The sequence below is a fragment of the Triturus cristatus genome, chromosome 12 (assembly GCF_964204655.1).
Source record: "Triturus cristatus chromosome 12, aTriCri1.1, whole genome shotgun sequence".
NCBI classification, from domain to species: domain Eukaryota; kingdom Metazoa; phylum Chordata; class Amphibia; order Caudata; family Salamandridae; genus Triturus; species Triturus cristatus.
This window is the reverse complement of record NC_140595.1, coordinates 226,119,913-226,142,064: the sequence shown is the minus strand read 5'-3', so window position 1 is coordinate 226,142,064 and position 22,152 is coordinate 226,119,913. Positions and strand designations below refer to the sequence as shown.

At 47.2% G+C, this 22,152-nt stretch overlaps 1 protein-coding gene across 1 annotated transcript in view; it reads right to left on the bottom strand.

Moving 5' to 3' along the window:
- LOC146775759 (SNF-related serine/threonine-protein kinase-like) overlaps positions 1–22,152 on the bottom strand; it is a 252,112-nt gene that overhangs the window by 65,424 nt on the left and 164,536 nt on the right. Inside the window, exons 3-4 of the mRNA XM_085638992.1 lie at positions 21,009–21,150; positions 11,056–11,268 (exon numbers count right to left, since the gene is read on the bottom strand). Of these exons, the coding sequence (XP_085495118.1) occupies positions 11,056–11,268; positions 21,009–21,150 (355 nt within the window). The remainder of the gene's footprint in view (positions 1–11,055; positions 11,269–21,008; positions 21,151–22,152) is intronic.

Genomic DNA, 22,152 nt, shown 5'->3' with positions numbered 1-22,152 from the left:
ACCTCCGCCACCCTCTATACCTCCATTGCGGAAGAGGCACCTTCGTCTGTAACCACGGTAGGGGGAAGAGACCAGGACAGTGCCTGGTGAGGTGTCCAAACCACTGGCATCCGCCAGACCCTTGTACCAGTTGTCCCCTCTGTCATCTAGGGGATGCAGGTAACCATAAGGATCCTCTGACCCCTCTCAATCATCACCCTCTCCAGGTCTGTTAAACATAAAAGGCACTGGTTCCGACTGGGGAAGCCTGCACACTGCTGGAGCCAGAATCGGCATCAGGCGACGTCGATCCAGCTCCGTGTCGGCGTTGGGTATAACGATGGGGCAAGAGCTGCCATGGCAGAGAGTCGGGAGCAAGTCTCCGGTGCAATGCTGCTCTGGAATCAGCAATGGATTTGGGGGGCACCGACTGGCGCCGAGGACGAGCCTGCTGGTGGAGAACAAGTGGGAATCCCTGCCGTGCCCATGGGGCACAAAGGCGCTCCAGGGTCATCAGGCCACCCAAATATGAAGTCATAGCTTCATAAAACTCCTTGAGTTGGACGGGGGTTGCTCTGGCTCTGGGAAAATGGCAGGCTAAGACCCAATCAATCGTGGCAAGGCCTCGAGTGCCAACACTCCAGCGTCACATCTGAGGATTTGGACCAACACAGAGAAATCAAAGATCTCTTCAACTTCTTAGACTTCTTCCTCTTGGACGCACCCTAGATCGAGATGATGACCTTCTGGAGCCGAACCGTGAGCAACCCGGTACCTTCTCCATGACAGATCTATAATGTTGCTGGGCTGACTGATGTCGGATGACAAGGACTTTTGGATTCATGGTGTGGCAATCCTTGCATGTCTTGGAGCCGTGGCCACACTCTAGAGTCCAAAGGCAAACCAATTTAGGGCTGTCACAGACATCTGCCTGTGACCACATGGTTTGACCCCGGTGGGCTTCTTGGGAAACTTTCTTAGCACACCAGGAAATGGAAATCTCCAAAACAGGCCTCGACAAAAGTCATATAAAAAGTCAGTTAAAAAAGACTGGGTATAGCTCTCTCCGGATCTGCGCTGATGGCCATGGAAAGAAAAGAATGGACGTCATCCTGCTTAGGTGTAACATGTATAGGCACAGCATATGTCACTTCCGGTGCGGATGACACAGAGTCGTACGGCGCCAGGTGCGCAGAAGTACTGCTCAAAATTTTCAGATCCAGTCTGATGCCTGGGAAAAAATATAAGGACTAGAAGTCTCTATCAGATTCCTGTATTTAGAACCGTGATATCTTGGGGACTTTGTATAATCAAAAGTCTTGTGACATGGTAAATTCACAGGTAATTGTCTTTTTCAGTAGTCAGTGAGATTTAGGGTGGTGACTCTCAAATTTCACAACTAAAAAAAGAAGTGGGCAACAGCATGAACAGGTAAGTTAACCAAGGTATAGGATGTACTGTTCCCATGAGGAGCAGTGTGACTACTGATTTGCATTAGATGGTCCTCTGGGGCTGATTTAGAGTTTGGCTGGCAGGTACTCCATTGCAACTGTGGGGGAGTACCCTGTCTTGCATACTCGAGGTCTTCCTGCCCAATTTTGAGTCAGGTGGACTGGACTGCAAGCTTTATGCCGAGGAATTCTAATTTACTCTGCAAGTGTAAAACTTAAGTTAATGGCCTGACTGAGTAGGCGTGGTTGAACGTCAAACGTAAACTATATGATTATCTGCCCTAATCAAGTCAATAAAATGTATTTGGCTCAAAAGGCCATAAAAGTAAATAAAGATTTAAACAATACATATTAAAACAATGAGCCAATCAAAACATGTATAAATTCTCACCAGGCACCCAGGGGCACAAGGGAAATTTCCCTCTAAAAGCAGATACAACCAGGGCTAAAAAAGGTTCAACATGCCATCTAAGGTGTTGAGGAGCTAACAGAGGGTAATTAAAAGCCCTAAAATATAAAAACAGATACAAATTCAGTATAGTATTATATAGTCAGTGGGCTTAGCATATAATCATCACAACAACCAGGCAGCCTCTTCCTGATCCTGAGAGCCCCTATCAGGAAACCAGCTACATTAAAGCAAATGAGAGGGCTTGTCAACAATTGTAAATAGACCAGGGCTGGTCTCACTTGCTCAAAAGGTTGATCCTTAAATAAAGGCAGTATATAGCGAGACCACAAGTACCTGTAGTAATCACAAAAAAATATAAAATACAGTGCATCTTGAGGGGAGAAATCATTGCACGAACAGGGCCCTCTATCTTCCACATTATGTCTACCTAATGGGACCACCAGAGACCAATGCAGAAGATTAAATCTTAATCTGGACAGTAGGAATCGATGATGAAAAGTGTGACTATGGTCAGATAAGGCTCCATCAAGGGGCAGGTTTTTAACATAATGCAGGACCAAACTGAAGGTTTGGAGAGTTCCTGCACCTCCCTTTCCAAGTCCAACATGCGGATAACGTGTTTCTTCACCTAAGGCAAATCCCTTTTTATAATACCATACGGACGTTCAAATAAGTCAGGGCGGCCCGATTGAAGAGTGACACCATTGATGCATTTAATCCATTAGAAGTAAAGTGTCCTGTCTGAGGTCAGACAGTCTTCTATGATTGCACAATTAAGATCAAACACAGGATTACTCAATACCCTGATCCATCAATGCAGGGGCGCAAGTGCTTGTTGGTCACATATATACCCTAGCCCCAACTCTTCATATATAATATATGTGGGGACTAACTGAGGGATTGGCAACATATTTCTTAAGAATTTATTTTTCACAGCCTGAAGGACCCTCACATCCTGAGAACCCCAGATATCGCTATCATACCAGGCAAAATGAAGTGCATTTACCCTGATATATATTTTAATGAATGCTGGCATAGGTTTGGGCCCCAATCACTTAGCAAAATCAAGGATCACAACTACAGCTCTTGAAAATGCATTTCTTTTATCTTCTTTTGTGGCACCCAAGAGCCTGTTTCATCAAAGAGGACCCCAAGTATAAGAAGGGAGGGAACCTGACCAACTCTACACCCAGTCCGATGCATTTTTCCGGGGCTTCATAACTCCCACAACCATGGTATGTGATTTGGAGTAGTTAGTACTCAGATCTAATGCGGTCAAAAGGGTCACAAAGGACTGAACCAACTGTTGCAGACCTAACGCTGTCCAAGCAATTAGAACAGCGTTGTACGTGTAAAGGAGAGCAGGCACTAGCAATGAGCCAGCCCTCGGATTATCTTTACAAGCTGCACATAAATTAAAACCCAAACTATTAATATATGGAATAAATAAAAATGAGGCCAAAATGCAGCCATGTCTCACCCCCTATGACGATTCACAAACTCTGACAAATTCCCAGACTGATCATACCTTATTGAGGCAGCAAGATCCAAATGTAAATTCACACAATCGAACGCGAAGGTAAGGTCCATAAATGCCATATGCAATGAACCCTTCTTTGCCACCGTGTAGTTTCCGATAACCAATTTTAGATTTACCTGGCCTGAACCCATATTGAAGACCGGAAATCCCTTTCTTCTCCTCACACCACTCCATTAGCCTGGCTAGAATAACTTCCGCTACAACCTTCACAGTTGTATCTATAAGGGAAATCAGTCAATAGCATTTTAGCTTTGATCTTAACCTATTGGTAGCCATCTTAGCATCGGGCATTAAGATGGCATCAAATATCTCCTCCTCAATTAAGCCCAAATTGTAATCCCCACTCCATACACCCTGTTCCACAGGCTGTATCGTATCCCTAGTGGTTTCATAGATTCCTTGAAAGTGCGAGACCCAGATATCCGGAGCCATGGTACAATCCATTGCATCATTTCTAAATTCATTAAAAAAGGGCCTAATGACCACCTTCCAATAATTTGCATTATTATTCATTACGCTAACCTGCAGGAGTTCATCCCAAGCTCTCATTTTGATATCTGTTTTCCTAGTAAGCAGGGCTTGTTTATAAGCTTTCCTCCTCTTTGGTATCACATTTCTGTCCCTAGGGGTCTGCCTCAGGGCCCTCATCAGGTCCTGGTGAGCTCTTAGGTAGGTTTGGTCGAACCATCTCGCCCCCTCTCGGGCCCTCTTCCCCACAGGCTTTCTAAGATCTTTGGCTACCTGCCCACAAATCCAATGAAAGGCAGTCAAAACCTCCTCATCATATTCATCCGTACCTAAACAAATATTAAAGTCAGATTCACAAACACTATGGAGATTGCTAACAAGTGTCTGGTATAATTTTGTCCCATTTTAAGCATTGGTCCTGATCTTTGGACTACCTCCTCCCCCACACATAACCCCTCAGATGCCTCTATATCCCAATCAAAATCGAACACAATGGGATTGTGACCGCTAAACTGGCTCCTCTTAATCTCAAAATGGTTAGCCCTATGAATCTCAGTAGCAGAAATTAAAATTTTATCAATTGTAAATTACAACCCCACTGAATAAAGGAAAGGATGGGGAACACCTGCTGCTCATTTATAAGGCACTACAGAATACAATCCTCCAGGATAGTCAATAATAACTCACCTTGTGGCGTATGTTCAGAGTAAGTGGTCACTAAGTCCTCTGCATAGGAGTTCTCATTAATTACCCACCCCAGCGGGCACTTATGCACGTTAAATTTGCCAAGGATGAGCACCGAGTATAGGGAGTGACGCCCTTCTGCAAACGAATGTAGGACATTTTTGAGGCTAAGCAAATTCTCAATAGAGTGAGCCTGCACAAAAGAATTATAAAAAATGATAACAACTAAACTTTGAACTCTCCTAAAGTCTAGCTTGGCAACTAACAAGATGTCAGAGCCAGAATCTATTAAACCTGAGGAGCAAGGGATATCTAATGAGAGAAGGGTAATTAAACTCCCCAGCTCTTCTGTGGTTCGACGGTATAGCTGCTGTAAAAAACAATGATTAGCCCCCCATAAAAACAAATTGCCCGCATCCCAGGTTTCCTGCAGGGCTATGATCTGGTGGCCTCCTACAAAATGTAGCCATCTCTCATCGTCTTTTTTATTGTTAAGGCCAGCTTATATTCCAACCGGCTACTTTGCCCAAAGCACCTACATAACTCACACTTTTAATCACAGCTGCCCGGCTTGCCTCTACCTGCCTCAATCCCATACAGCTGGAGTTTAGTCAATCAATACAGTCCATGCTGCACAAAGGTTGAAACCTATTAATGGAGCACATCGACCTAAGCAGGTCCCTATGCTCCCCAACCACCCCACAATTTACACTGGGTCTCCTCTTAATAGGGGGGGGGGGGGGGGGGACTGCTGGGGGGTAAAAGAAATCCAAGGGGAGAACTTTACTACATTACCAATGCTAAAGTACACTTCTCACAAGCCCTTGATGCCTAATGTTTAAAACAAAACAGTCCCCTCTAGGTCTTTTCCCCTTACCCACACCCACCCCACTCATCTAGCCATTATTAAATGCGAGGATACTTGCTGCCACTGCCCCAAGTGGTTATTGTACCAATGCCTCGCCTTGCGCATTAGCGCAGGAATGGATTCACCCTCCCATCTTTTAATGGTTTCCCCCTCAGAATAACAATCTAAATTTGTTGACTCAGGGGGAAGCTACAGCTTGATCAAGTTAACCACTGGATCTTTCTTCTGAGTGGGAAATAGGCTTCCAGGTTGCTGTTGGACCCTGTGGCCCAGGGCGGACTCCTCTACTTTGAGTAGTAAAATCATGTGGCCCATGATCGCCAGCCTCTTTGTCACTTTGAGATGGTAAATTACGCTGGACTATGTGCGCTATTTCCTGAACCCAATCAACACTTCTCACCCTTACAGAGCAAGTTTCAGCAGAGTCCAAGCTTGGCTGGGCGGGCTGTATTGAAGAACTACTAGGAGCATTACTAACCCCCAGCACATTCTGCTCACTAGAGGTCAAGGGGGCACCCCAATCTCTGTTACCAGAGATTTCAGATTCAGCACAGATTATGCAATTATTCCCAACTTTGTATCTAGGTCCTCTTTGAAGCCAGAAAAGATTTTAAAAATCACATTAACGAAAACTGTAAGTGCAGACTCCAGAAAAGATTTTAGCTGTTGTTTAAGGGCATTTCAATCCCCAAAAGAGGCAATAGAGGTAGCAAACGCTACACCAATAGCTGAGCCAGTGACCATTTGAGATGCCAAGGAAGTAGGTGCCGATACACCATTTGATTTAAAAACTTTCCTTCTTTTCTTTTGACCCCACAGTAATCTGACCGCCCTAATTGATTCTACCATGCAAACGGACCTCTGCTGTGGTGTGTGCAAGTGACTGTCTTTTCCCTTCGGTTTCCGACGTTTCTGGGAGATGAAGCCTCCAATAAGGTGGCAAAATGATTAGAACAAATAGGGCTTTTGCCACATGCTTCTATGCTTGGAATTGTTGATAAAGCCGAGGAAGCATGAGGGGAAAATAGGATCAGGACGATTTGGACAGAGGTGGAGAGATCCTTACCCTGCTTTCTAAGTTTTACAAACATCCCAGGTATTTTCCGCTCATTCTCAGATTTGTGATGAATAGAAACACTGGGTACTTGTAGTGCTAGAGGCACTCTTATGGTTTGACACCACGTGATGACCTTGGACTACCATCATTTTAATTGACTTCTGGTGTTTTACTTTACACTAGCCTGAATGTACGTCCTGCATGTGCCTTTTTTGCCTTGAAGATTTAATCTTGCAGTCTTAAAGTGGGAGCTGTCACAAAGTAGAACAGCTTGCCAAGAACAGAACGTGTGGGATGTGCATTTGAAAGCATGAGAGAGAGAGAGATGTGGAATGTACTTTTTGATCTCCAAGTGCAGTGTATGAGCAGTGGTGCTCAAATGTGCATTGTGTTGTACATTGGGAAGTCTTATGAAGTTCTTACTATTGGCTTTGACATGGCCTCATGTCATCCTGAATTTTAACTCGGTCTTTCTTCAGCTTTTTGCGCGCACAGACAGGCCTCCAGTGTGCTCAAGGTGTTTGGGTTAATCACATTCAAGGTTGTTTTGTTTTTGGAGAAGAGATTGTTGAATGTACCCTCAAAGGCGTAAGCTTCATTAAGATAAAGGCTGGAACATGTGAGAATGCAGAGAGAAGGTGGGAACTCCTTACGCCTTTGGGATGCTTGCATTGAAGGTGGCCAATTCCAGGAAGTTTCAATGGCGCAGAGGGAAAGACTCTCAAACATTCTAGTGTGTTTTGAGACTATAGGGTTGTTGACTTAGAAACCGGGATTGTTTGAGCCTCAACAATGGACGCATCTTCAGTGCAGGCATCTGGTTGCTGAGTCTCCAGGCTTCGCTGTAAGTCCCCCAGTCTGGAATGGGTCAGGATAAAGATTGCACCAGGCAAAGTGTTCGATTTTTGATTAGTGCCATTGTGATGTGTGGCCAGTGGCTATAACCATTTGAGGTGTTTTCTTTGTGATGTGTGAGTGAGTCAAAGTGCACATCCAAAGTAATCATTTGATGTATTTAGTGTATATATACCTTTCTGATTTCTTGTAGGGCGTCTAATATTATTTGCTGCTTGTTTATTATTATTATCCATGCATTTAAGAGTTGCATTTGCTAAGTGTGCTATTATTGTTTACATATAAATATGTATTTCTATATACATTTGAATGTTTATTAGACATCTGGGAAAGCCTTTATGATAGAGAGCATCGCATAAATTAAACCCCAAGCCTTATTATGAAAAGAGAGTCTTTGATGTGTTTCATTTTGTAAAGTGAACCCCTTTCTAGGTGTTATTGTGTTATATGTCTCCTGCTTCGTTGTGTTTGGGCCATCGTGTGGGAGTGGTATTTTGGGAGGGCGAAGCAAGACAGAACTCTAGGAGGGGGTCAATCGGGTCAGGCACCAACATTTTCTCACCCTCTATTAATGGATTGTCAGTCCCATCAAGGACACAATTGTTCCCAGCAGAGTTATAGGTGTTCTTGGATTTCTTAGTTTGAGCTGCTCCCTGCCCTGCCTCTGTAGCCTTTCTCTTAGCCATCGTTTACAACCCAGAAAATGGAAAACAACCATAATTTGCACTCAGAAAAGTCACAAAATGTAATAACAGAAATGGGCAGGTTAAACCCAGAATCTGACAGACAATATCAATGAAACGCACGGGCAAGGTGGAAGGAATTGTAGGACATATGGTCTCCAGCAGGTGCGTCCCCGGCGTGTTTCCCCGTCTGTTAGCAGTGTCCCTGAAGGTAGATGGCAGTTTCCTCACGTTAGAGGTGGCAAAACAGCAGTACTTTCCCCGCAGCAGATACAGATGTAGCAGGCACTTTTTGTAGTGTTGGTCCCGTGACAGGTGGCAGTAGTTGCACGGGCCTCCTGCTCAAGCCCTCGGAGGCCTGAGACTTGTATTCCGAATCAAGGTTGCTGGCGCTGTCAATCTGACATATTATGAGTACAATCCGATTGCTACTTTTTTACCCTATCTCTGCCAGGTAAATCCAGGTGGTGAAGGACAGTAAAAAAAAAAAAAAAAATGGGCCCTACAGCTTGGCAAACATTCCCAATATGTGTGGGGGGGGGGGTCATTGTTTTTTCCCATTTTTAAAAAACAAAATACGACTTTGGGAGATTATTTGTTTTAAATAAAAAATCTTTGGAAAAAATTGATGGCCAGCCATCATGTTTGATGGAGCCACCACATCAAATATTCCTGCATTGATAGGATCTGCCATGACACCGGTTCCTGGCAATGTATAGAGATGTCCTCACAGTCAGAAGATATTTCTAAATTTGATGGGCGAAATAAAGGCAATGCAGAAGCAGGGTGGTGGACATAAAGTCTTCCACCATTCTGCCTGCCTTTAAGCTGTTGTCAAACCATAAGTCAGGTCCTCTGTCTTCAGTGCAACAGTGGGTGAAAAACAATGGTTTGGAATGCTAATCCAAGTGATAGCCAGTGTTTAGACTATTTTCAAGCATTCAGGTGTCTTATTGGCAGTCGTATGCCTGAATACCTGAGATTGGTACAGGTTTCCAAGCCTCCTACTGCCAGTGTTAGCGAGTTCTAAAAGTAATACATTTGCATCCGGACTATGAGAACAAGCATCTGCAATGCAACAGGTCTCGCATTGACGCAAGTTTGAGCTATTGGCATTGTAAATGACAATGCCTTTTATTTATGTTTTGGTTTTTAAAACATAAATAAAAAGCATTGTCAGTTACAATGCCAATATGCTTCATCTCTCTCTGCTTAAAGGCATCGCTGAGTTGCACCGTTCTGTCTCCCATGGCCCCGGAAGAGCTCCCTGTTTACTAAGAGTTGAATACGAGAGACTCTCCTGCAGTAAGAGAAACTCATTAAAGAAAATAACCTTACATACTAAAGAAGACATACTATGTAACAACCGAAGTAAAAGGGTCAGTCCTCGTGGCAGGTTATAAATGAAGACAAGGCAGTACTAAGGAGGGACTAACAAGCCTAATAACAAATCAGAAGCCAGTATTTACAAACGACAATGACATAAGCAAATGACAAATATGGGCGAGACTTCAAGTACGTACTCCCATACAGCATGGCTCGCAGAGCAGAGCATGCGCTGCCCAGGCTCGACCTAAAAATGGCATGACGAGGGCCAATGTAAGCTATTATTGCCCTCTGCCGCAATATTCTCTTGGAATACCCAACATTTCAATGTTCTAATTAAGTTTTCTTGAGCAGAGCATTACCAGCAGTTAATGTTCTCTGCAAAGTGCATTAACACTAAACACTGCCCGACTCAACATTTATAGTATTTCCCAACAGTATGTGACCAGTAAGGCTATTAGCACGCAACCCCGTGCTCTCACACAAGATGGGCAAGCTGGTGAACGGTCCCTTTCTGTTCCCTATCCATCCTTCACACTCTCATTGACCTTAGAATGTGAGCAATCAAGAAAAGTTAATAGCATACTTCGGATTGGCTGACCCAGTCTCTAAATTCTAGCACACCTGCGTGTTAAAGTTTGACGCTGGTTCCTGCGACTGCGCAGTACCGGACTAAGCTTTTAAATGATTTCTCAGTTTCATGCTTGGCTGCTCAGTCTCTGCAAAAGCTCTTGCTCCAGGAGCGAGTAGGTTATTTGATTTCCAGATTTCTCCAGCATAAATTAAACAATTCACGTTTCCTCTAAAACTGTGCTACCCGTTATTCCAATTATGATCACAATCTATTGTACATTTCAATTGCGGGTCCATTTGTAAGTCAAATTGATGTGCGATCGATAAAGATGACGGATTCACGAGTAGCCTTTCACTTCTTAAATTGGATTTCCCTCTGCATATTATATCCTGCCCAACCCTACTTGCCTTCAGGAAACTGGTAAAAACATGGCTTTTTAATCAATAGTCAACCCACCTCTGGCTCGATCTTCCACACAGTCCGCAGCGCCGAGACACCCAAGGGTATTTGTGAGCTCTACAAATTGCTTAAATAAATAAATACATTTGAAAAATGCTTAGCTTGCCTTCATACCGATGTTAGTTCATTCGATTTTACCTTGTAAATTTAAGTCGGTTTGAAATAGAATGACATCTTACTATGCACCACAGCTTGGGAGATGGCTCTGGGTTTTTTGTATAACCAACATACTATTTATATCTGCAACTGAAAGCGTCTCATAGACGTATGTGTATATTATTATTTTAGATCGACCTCCAGTGCAAGAAAATTTGCAGATAATAACATTGCCATATACGTTTGTCCTGCTTACCTTGAATATTTTTTTAATGTTAACAATTAGTGTTTTTGGGAAAACAATGAGCGAGCTAGGAATGGATGGGAGGAATTATAGAGAGTGTACGAGGCCTTGTTGAACATGTCAAACATTTGTGCTGTGAAAGGGCTTAAAGATCTAAAAAAAAGTACTCCATCTTAATCATGGGGTCACCCAGAACATTTAACCTACTGCCTCTCTTGTTTACCTGTTAAATGTCATGGAAATATTGGTTCCCCTGTCTTTTGATAACACTCCTGCTGCACAGGCACATTCTGCTCATTTTCCCCAATGCTGCTAACCCACCCTCCAAGTGAGACATTGAATGGATGCTTAATACTCACTCCTGGATAGCTGCGCGGTCAGCGATATTCCCACAAATCATGGCCTGGATGATGACTTCGTGCTCCTCCTCCGAGACACTCTTGTAAGATGTGAGGGGGAGTGGCAAGCGGCTGGCTGGTGATGGATCCACGCCCTGCAGCCATGGGTGCGCCTCAATCTCTTCCAAGGAAGCCCGCTCTTGGGGGGCACGCTGCAACATCCGCGAGATCAAACTGCAAAGTAGAAAGAGAAAGAAACAGCACACAGTTCATAGCATATTCAGAAAACAGCAACTGGCTACCTCAACTCATAAGTGCATGTCACATTCTTAACTATGTTTATTGAAGAGGCTCCTAGTCCAAGACCACAGGAACGCAACTCAATCTAAATTTGAGACTGACAAAATGTCCTCATATCTGGATTTTTCATCATCATATGAATGTTCTCAGTATGAACCTCTTCACCCCAACTAAAACAAATGGATCCCTTGGACAGCAAGAAAGAAGTGGAAGCAGTACTGCTAATGGGGGCTTGACCTCTTAACAGGGTTCTTCGTTATTCAGAGTTCATATTTCCAATAAAGAAGGTGTAACCCTTCCTCCTAAGTGTCTAAACATGGAGTTCTTTGCTTCATCAAATCCGGACATTAGAAATAAACCTTACATTATGCATATGCCATGTAAACTGTTCTTTAGCTTTTGACAATGTCAATTAGAATCAAGTGTGGGACAAATCATCGAAATGGGGCATCTACTATAAGCTACTTTATTTCTTTATATTGCTGCACAAAGAAATGTTTTAAAGCATGAGTGCCTTCTGGTCTGGTGCCCCTGTGTGTTTAACTCATACATCTTGGATTCAACAGCGCATCTTGAACACCACCACAAGTTTCCCCCAAACCTAGGTAACAAACACATTACTTACTTAGAGTATGCGGACAATAATATTATATTCTCATTAACACCATCAGGGGCCGTTTTACAGAGAGTGCCCCGGGGGAGGGGGGGGGGGGGGGGGGTGTGCAACGGGCATGTGTGCCCACTTTGTACACCCCCTGGGCACTTCGCTATTACGGAAGGGGCTGCAGATGCTTGTGTGGCCTCTTCTGTAATACAGATAGCACTGGCGCCAGCATTAGAGGGCGGTCCCTCATTTGCATAGGGGCGTGGACCCACTGAAATGAGGAAATCACTTTGCCTCTCTGCCATATTATGGACTCGGGGGCACTGATAAACATGCCTTTAGGAGGTGCACTGAAATTGCGCCCCAAAAAGGTGATGCACTCTCAGTGCGCCTCCTAAAGGAAGCCCTCTGGTGGCGAGAAAGGGAGTTCCATGGACCCTCCAGACATCCCCTTGCAGGGAGGTGCAGTCACTCGCTGCACCCACCTGAAAGGGGATCGCTCGCCTCTCTTTAAAGTGCAGGCATGTTGCCACCTGCACAGTGAAACACAGAGCTTTGAAGCAGACGCTCCGCATTTCACTTGAAAGCACTGACCCCAGGGCAGTATGGCTGCCCTAAGGGCAGCGCATTCACTGTAATATGGCTCACTTTCCCTGTTTGCGCATACCGCACCTATTTAAAAGGTGCGTTGTGGCAAAAACAGAGAAAGTGGCCTGCATATGTAATAAGGCCCCAGGTCTGTAAACCCAGTTATTTAATGTACAGGATTTAAAAAGAAAAAAAATAGATTTTATTCCTCAAATTACACATATAGAGCTGAGGTCTGTACTCCAGAGACTTCCGCAGCATCAATAAGCACCATTTTGAGTTTGACTTTTTTTTTCTTGTATGTGAAATCAGAAAAAACGAAAAGCAATACAAAGGAAATATAACAACCTAACTATAACCCCCCCCTAACCCCCCATCTTCACTCCAGAACTACCAAGCGAGCATAGGCCTTAATTAAACATGTATAATGTGACATCATCCAGGAATCAGCTTACCTGCCGCACACGCATGAAAGAACACAAAGGGAACGGAGGGAAAATTAAACCAGGTCGAGGTGACGGGCCGGTGGGGTAGGCTCTAGCTCCAGGCCACGGTAGTCTGCCCAGCGCTTCCAAATTTTCAAATGTTGTCGTGGGCACCCCCTTGCCACAAAGATAGGAGGCTCCAAGCCCATACAAAAGTCCAGGCCGTTGTTCCATGCAGAGACTAAGGGCGCCATCGTCGCCTTCCAGGTCCTGACAATATCTCTCTTAGCTAGAGTAAATCCCAAAAGCATAAGATGACATTTGTAAATATTGCCCCCAATTCCATCCCTTACATGTAGGAGCACCAACTTCAGGGAGCAGGGGAGCTCCCAACCCAAAACTTCGGAAAGGCAGGCCATTACGCCCCCTCATCCAGAATCGCACAAATGCAGAACAATGCCATACAGTATGTAGCAAGGTACCCTCCTCATGCTCACGTCGAAGGCACACCGGGGAAGCCACCAGACCCGCCCGCCACAGCCTAGGCTCATCGCAATAGCTGCCCCACGTAGGGAGGCCAGGGCCTCCGTCCAGTCTTCCTCCTCCAACGGGCCCACATCTCCCTCCCATGTCTCCCTAAGATGCTGCAACGAAGGGGAGGTATGCGTGACTAGGGACTGATAGATTTTGGAGATCTTGTGATCCTGGAGATCCCCCATAAACACCTTTGCCTCCACCGGACTAAACTCTGGCAGCGTCTCCAACCCCTCCAAGCTAGGGGAAATGGCATGTTGGAACTGTAAATATTTAAAAAACTGGGTTTTCGGCATTAGGAAATCTTTTTGTAAATCTTGGAAGGATTTCAAAACTGGCCCCCGCATAACATCTCCCAATGTAGATATCCCGATAGTGTCCCAATCACGAAATCCAGGCAGGGCCGCCAGCTGTGGCAGGCGCCCATTATGCCACAAAGTGGTCTCCAGAGTCAGCCTATTCCACCAACCCATCTTCTGTAGCGCATGCCTCCAGATCTGGAAGACAATCTTTGTGGCAGACGGCAGAGCGTGTCTCAACTGTGCCGAGTAGAGGATCGTGTGTAAGGTGTGGTCACCCATACACCTCCGTTCGACCAGTCCTATCCCCATATCACCATTCGTTAAGGACTAGGAGATGCAAGGCCAAGTAGTACGACAGAATATCAGAGGTTGCCAACCCCCCACAGTACGTGGACTGAATGCAGGTCCGTAGGGCCACCCTAGCCACCCCAGAGAAACTGACCCAGGGCCGCATTAACCTGACAGAACCATCTAGGAGAAATTGATTTTGCAACTGGTACAACAAGCATGGGAGTGAAACCATCTTTAAAATGGCCGACCGACCATAGATAGATGGGGGCATGTGGGACCAGGTCCTAAAATCCTCTCGTACACAGTCCCACACTGGCGCCAAGTTTCTATCCCAGGATGTGGTAGACGAATCTGACAGGAACACACCCAGATATTTCATCCCCCCATGATCCACTTGCACCGCAGACGCCCAAGATCCCCCTTACCACCCAGGACCCAGAGGGTAGACTTCCGTGGGTTCATGTACAGGCCAGAGGTCTCCCCAAAGACCTGCATGATGCACAACAGCCACGGGCCCGTCCTATCCAGATCAGTAAAGAAGAACAGCACATCGTCGGCATAAAGGGCAATGCGATCCGACAATCTGTGCGCCATTCAAGACCGGTCACTTGGGCGTCAATCCGCACCCAGGCAGCCAGGGGTTCTATCACTAACGCGAACAGATAAAGAGAGAGTGGACATCCATGTCTGGTGTCCCGCCTAATGGAAAACGTAGATGAAACAGAGCTTGCTACGCGCACAGACGCAGTTAGATCTGTATACAGTAGGGTTAGATAGGACAAGAAACGAGGTCCTATATTCAGCCTGCAGAGGAGTGCAAACAAGTACACCCAGCTCAGAGAACTAAATGCCCTATTCATATCTGCCAGCAAAAGTGCCGCCCGCTCCACCAGTCCCGGCGGTCGCAACGGCAACGTGCCCCCGGCGAATATTGTGACGGGTCGCCCGTTGAGGCATGAACCCGGCCTGATCGGGATGAACCAAGGAGGTAATATGTGGCCGGAGGTGGTTGGCCAACGCCTTTGCCAAAACCCTGGCCTCAATGTTTAAGAGGGAGATAGGGCGGTAGGACGCATGGTGGTCGGGAGGCCTACTGGGCTTACGGAATACCACCACTTCTGCGTGTCTCTAGTCACTAGGCAAGCAACCCCGTTCCCTAGCCTCTTCCACCACCTTGCGGTAGTGGGGACCCAGCTGTGAGAAGAACCGTTTAAAAAATTTGTTCGGAAAATCGTTCGGTCCCGGGGCCTTCCCGGGGAGCAGGTCCCCCAGGGCAGCTCTCAATTCGTCCTCTGTGAGTGGCCGATCTAACTCCACACTTGCGTCGTCTGAAAGGGCTTTGGGCGGAAGGTCATCCAAAAAGCGGCCGATCACCTCCGCCGATAGGCATTCCTTGGGGACGTAGAGATCCACGTAATACGTGGCAAAGCTCTTGGCAATGGCCGAGGAGTCTGATATGGGCAACCCGTCCAATCCCACAATGCCCTGGAGAACTTGGGGGCAGAGCGACCCCTGACACAGTCTGTGCAGCAGCTTGCTAGATTTATCCCCCCATTGGTAGCTCCTGCTCCGGGTCACCAACCATGCCTGGCGGGCCTCGTCTAGTAGAAGTTGCGAGTAACCCTGTTGCGCAAGCAGCAATTGGCGGCGGACCTGCCGCCCCCCTCCTCCCTGCTGCGCGCCTCTAACCCAAGAATCTCAGCTTCCGCTCATATGAGGGAGTCTCTGCGCTTTTTACGGGCTGCCACAAAAAAAGCATTGCCCACCCCAGGAATTGTGGGCTTCATTGCCTCCCAAAGAGATTCAGCCAACTTCACCGAACCAACATTAGACGACAAGTGTTGATCAATGGCCTCCTCCATATGTTCCCTGTATTCCTCCTGCTGGAGGTTCCAGGCCGAGAGACGCCACCTAAAAGGCCCACGCGCCATCCCCGCACGTATAGTGAGGGCCATTGGCGAATGGTCTGAGAGCCCACCACCCTGCTCTCAACCACCCAGGGGAACATAGAGATAGTCGATGTGGGAATATGAGTTGTGTACTTCCGAGAGGTAGGTGTATTCCCGAGTTGTGCCATACAACTTACGCCAAGGGTCCACCCAATCAAGGCCCATCACAAGGGAATGCAGTTTGGTAGGGTGTCGGGCCTCCGGTGGACCCCCGGGCCTCCATCGATCCCTGGTCGCATCCATCACATCATTCCAGTCCCCACCCACAACTGCCAAGCCGTCTGGCAGATCCGCCCACAGGGTCACAAGCCTCTCCACCAACCCCCAGGACAGCGGCAGGGGGGGCGTATGCACTCCCCAGTACCACAGTTTCGTCTCCCACTGTACCCTGCAAGAACAGATACCTGCTCTGGGTATCCCCCCATGTCTTAACATCAGTGTAAGAAACCCGCCAATGAATCAGAACTGCAACCACCACCCCCCCCCCCCGAGACCCCCTAACAAACCCAGAGTGGAAAACATGTATATAGCCAAAGCGCTGAAAACACAGCGTCTTTGTCCCCATGAGGTGGGTCTCCTGTAGCATTAGTACATCTGCGTGGGTGTGCTTTGCCCCGTGCTTAATCTTGTCAAGCGCCCCTCTGACATTCCAGCTGATTACCCTAAGGGACCCGGGACCCTGGGGGATCTTGTGAATTACCTATCAGATCCTCCATTGGAGGGCGCAACAGAGGCTGAAGACCTAGACGACACCACACAAAAGTGGGAGCTGATTCGGAAGTAACTATCGATGAATGAAACTCCCCAGAACATCTCAACAAGTCCCCCCCACCCTATAGCTAAATAACAGTGAAGTACCCGTTGCGGAAGAAGGTCCCACCCCTCACCCGCCAAGGGATCCCCAACTTACAACCCATTGTCTGCTGGCCCTCTCTCTGTCCGTTAAGGTCCCACAGAGATACCGGCCTTCTTCAGTTCTTCTCCGGTCGAAGCAGCATAACCGAGACCACGAGATCACAGTCCCATCTATCGGCTAGTCCGCTGACGTATGCTGTCATGTGGCTGACCCAACTCGAGAGGAGGCACCGCAGGATCGGGACCGCCGTCTGGATTTGGAGCGCCTGGTGCCTCTCCCCTTCACCCCGGGCTGATTCCGGGCCGTCCCGCTCGAGGAAGAATCAGATTCCCTCCTGGGCGGCATGTGTGGACGCAGCCACACCGTCTCATCGGTCCACTGGAACACCTCCTCCGGGGAGTCAAAAAAGTGAGTACGGGATCTATATACTACCCGCAACCTGGCAGGGAAAAGCAAAGCGTAAGGGAGTTTGAGCTCTCGGAGACGGGCCTTAGCCGTCAGGAAGGACTGCCTCCGCTGCTGAACCAGTTGTGTGTAATCAGGAAAAATCAGAATGTGGGCATTGTCAAATAATAGCGGTTCCTTGGCCCTAGCCTACTTCAGGATAGCGTCCAGATCATGATAATTGAGTAGCTTTGCAATAATGGGCCTCGGGTGTGCTCCTGGCAGAGGCTTCTGCATTAAGGCCCTGTGAGCGCGCTCCACAACAAAACATTTGGACAAGGACTCTGGGGGAAGCCAGCTCTCCAACCACTGAGCAAGGAACCGCTCCATGTCTCCATTCTCGCATCCCTTCGGAAACCCAACGAACCGTAGATTATTGCGCCGTGCCCTCCCCTCGGCGTCTCCCGCTCTCGATACTAGGCCATGTTGGGTTGCCTCCAAAGAAGTCACCTGCTGCTGTAGGGTGGCAACTACATCTTTCACACCTGAGATTCTAGTTTCAGTCTCAGTGATGCGTGCCACTGCATTCCGTAAGTCCTGCCGCAACAGCATGACGTCAGAACCAACTGCCCTAATCTTGGCATCGAGAATGTCCCTGGACTGAGTGATAGCTGCCATAAGAGTGGCATTGTCGGGCATCTCACTATGTGTCCCCCCTGATGCCGCCGCAGAGGCCCCCGGGCCCGTGAACTTGTCGATCATGCTCTGCTTGGCCGAGCCTCCCCCAGCTTATCTCTCGTCATGATGGGCAGCGCGCCACCTCCCGCCTTGATGTTCGTTGTTGGCGCTGTGCCGTCAGGGAAAAGGAGTCCGCCCAGGCAGATCAGTGGCTGCAAAAGTGTAGGAGCACGGCTCGGGCGGCCCGACCTGACCACCGATCTCGACACTGTTGACGTGGAACACGGCAGAAGGTCAAGGAATCCAGAGCCACCATAAGCGCCCCCACGGAGCGTGACAATACAGGCCTTCCACCAGAAGTCCTAAGAGACGCCCACGCAGCCCGACCAACCGCCGATGCAAGCGCTCCTCGCGGCAGGAGGTAGGGAACACAGTGCCAGTCACTCACCGGGCAACAGGATATGTGAGTGGGCCCGCCCGTTCCTTTGCACAGCCTTCGGGGCACTCGTCTACACCCCACAGCACCTCCAGGCAGCACACCCCTGCGGCCCGAAAAGACCGCCGATCCCCCCCGAAGCGGTCCGTGTATGGGAGAAAAGGAGAGACAGTGGCGCCCGAAGGGCAGGAGGGGCGCCAGTAAAGGAAAGGCCCCTGTCCCCGAGGGCCCCAGAGGTTGCTTGCGCGGCTCGACCAGCTGCCGACGCGAGGATGGTGTTGGGCGGGAGGGGAGGCACAATGGAGACTCACAGGCAGATGCGCGGCTTCAATGTCCGCCGATGTGGGCACCCCACTCAGGACGAGGGAGGAAACCCGATGCCGGCCGCACGCCGAGCGGCAGGATATGGAGGTGGGTGCGCCTTTCGCCCTGCCTCAACCTCAGGCCGCGCACCACAGGACCTCCAGGCAACTCCCTTGCGGCCCGACAAAGCCACCGAACCTCCCGGTTCATTCTGTGCAGGGGCGCCCAAAAAGCAGGAGGGGTGCCCAAAAAGCAGGAGGAGCGCCGGCCCGTGGATGGCCCCGATCTCGCCACACCGCCAAAGAGGGGGATGCCGCTAGATGGAGGGAGCAGGCAGGCACAAGCTGTAGTCGAGGGGGAGCGGCTGACCCTAGCACAGTCCGAGACTCAGCCAAGGACCGGCAGCTCGCAGGTCCCGCCGTGCACACCACCAGCGCCTCTCCCTCACGGTCCGACACAACCGCCGACCAAGGGGGCATGCCTCGTACACACCAGCAGGGCAGGGGGGGCGGCCTACCCCCAGCAGGAGACACCTGGCCCTCCAAGAAACCACCAGCACGCCCACTCAATGCAGTGGACCAGCGGCCGTGACCGGGGGACCCAGTCAACGCCCTACCAGAGATCCCGGCTTTCACAGTGCCTGCAGGCCCTGCCCCTGGCCAAAGCCGCAACGCCTCTCCAAGCCACGTCAAGGGTCAGGGCTCATCTGAAATGTGCAGCAACAGTTCCTCGTAGTCCCGGGGCAGCCTTGGAATGCTGTAGCGGACCGGAGAAGCAGGATAAATGTAGGATTAAAGTCTAGGCGGGACGGAGCTCACTCAGCACACGTCCGCCATGATGGCTCGCCAAGCCACGCCCCTCTAATCTACAGGATTTTAATCAAAGGGCAACCTAAGAATCAACCTTCGGCAAGACTCAGAACGTTCTAAGGTGGAAACTTGATGATAACTCCATAGAACAAGTCATCACTTATGACAATCAAGGGTTAGCAGTTGAGAATAAAGTTTCCTGTTTAGATCATACAACAAGTAAAAAGATGAACGCCTAGATCATCACAAAATCAATAAAGAGAATTTCTGAGATAGTCTGTCCCTTTAAGTAATCACCTCAAATATGACACCAATCCAACTATATGCCTCTATCATCTATCAGACAAAACAATTAACGAGGCCAATAAAATATACATAATAAGATCTCGATTGAGCCTACGCTGCTTGACCCCAAGTACGGCTTGAGGTATGTCTACCATCATAATTTGCAGTACATGATAGAGGAAAAATAAATTATGTGTGCGACTGTATCTCAGCCAAAGAGAATAACTTAAAGTACTTAATTTGTGAAGAAATAAGAGGAATTGAAAATTTTAAATCAGCTTTGAGCCTTTCATCTATAAATAAGCTGATTACAGCTAATAATTTCCCCCCTCTAGCCACTCTTGCAAGGATTCCTCGCTCAGAATGCAAGGCCTGAATACTAAAGCTGTAGAACAGCAATAGCAAGCTAACTGATTTGACTATCTTATGGCCTACACATATGCGGCCTACACAATCAACACATAACAAAAATACTACTCAAGAATAATTAATTTATCTACTGGAACCTGTCTGCAAAAACAAGTGTTTAGGATTTCAGCTATTGTGCATCCCAACAGCCCAATTTGAAGGATCATGGAATGGACAGTGTTTACCATCAAAGGCTTCCAGACTTTGTGACTAAAAGGTAAAGCCTATTAAACATATCATATGCCTCTGTTCGGTATCACTTGATTTAAGGAAAAATGCTTGAAGGCAGGCTTTACAGCAGTTCACAGTCAGACCATTAGGGACATAATAAAATACTGCTTCACTTCCCAGGACTGCCAATTCATTGGTAGATTGACAAACATTTTAGATCTAGCGTACTGTAACCAATGGACTGGTCAACTATAAATGCATAGATGACGCCCTTCAAGTTTTTATCATAATGATGATTTATACGTTTGTACTGGAATTGTTTTATTGTAATTGATATTTTTCTAATTCTATATAATAAATGATTACTGACCAATAGAAGGAGATTGAAAACATATTTTATGGTATTAAGTTATTTTTAAGGTCTATTTAAATGTTTGAATTGCCTAAAAAGGTGTAATATCAACTTAATACATATAACTTGAAAGTTAAAATTACACTTAGGGAGCCAAAATGTTTTGTGAACCCGTCCAAAATTACTAGATACATTGTTTATTGTGAAAGGAAAAGAAAGGGCTGGAAAGAATCCTGTCTTGATGAGCAGAGTTAATCCCAGCCAATATATAGGTTTGAAAGAAAAAGCATTATACTTACTCAGCGCACTGCTGGGACATGTGGTGGGGTACAGTGTAACGGCAGTCCATGATCATTGTGAGGGTCTCACTGTCGTTCACCTCCTGGAAGGGTGGGTGTCCACAGACCAGCATATATAGAATAACTCCCAGGCTCCAGATATCTGATGAGAGGGAATGAGAAAAAGCGTTAAAAGGTTTCAGCAAAACATTACTATGCAATATAGCAATACAAAAACTAGCAAAAACGGTAGCTCAAAATGAATGTCACCTAGTGAATTAAGTCAAGTAGCCACAGAAAGTAAGCAGCCCTTCAAACTCAAGCGCTACATCGCCAAGCAATGATTTTGCTTGTCACAATTATAATGTAAAATTAATGAAGATGCCAATACTATGAGATGATCTTCACCGGTTACAAGGTTTTAATTGGAAACTGTCCTTTTAAATGGGCCAAAAGCAGCAAACCCTCTCCCACTCATAGATCAAGTCAATGGAAAAAACCACATTTTTGTTGCAAACTAATGTTATTATATGTAAGTGGATGTGTGCAGCTTTAGGTGGATCATGTAGAGGCCACTAAAGAAAATCAGTTGTACATTTCAACAGTAAAATACTGCAAAAGATTATATTTGATGATTTTAATGTTCAAAGTTTGCCAACTACAGGCCGATCACCCCAATACCATTCCCAGCCAAGGTCTCAGAAAAAATCCTCAAGACGCCTCACCAAATACCTCAAAGACCATCAACTCCTCAACACCACTCAATCTGGTTTCAAACCCAACAACAACATGGGAACTGCCCTCATCGCCGCCACGGATGACATCCGCATCATTCCTGATGGAGAAGACATGACGGCCCTCATCCTCTTGGACCTCTCCGTACCATTTGATATGGGGTCCCCCCCATCCTCATTTAAAGCTTACACAACATCGGAATCCAAGGACAAACAATCTGATGAATCTGCTCCTTCTGGTCTGGAAAGAACCAGAAAATTAGCCTGCACCGTACACTTCTGACACCCACGACCTAATCTGCGTAGTTCCGAAGGATCCTCCCTAAGCCTGACCCTCTTCAATGTATACATGATCGCTTTAGCCAACACCATCCGCTCTTACACCATCAAAATCTTCTCCTATGCAGACGACACACAGCTCATTCTCTCCC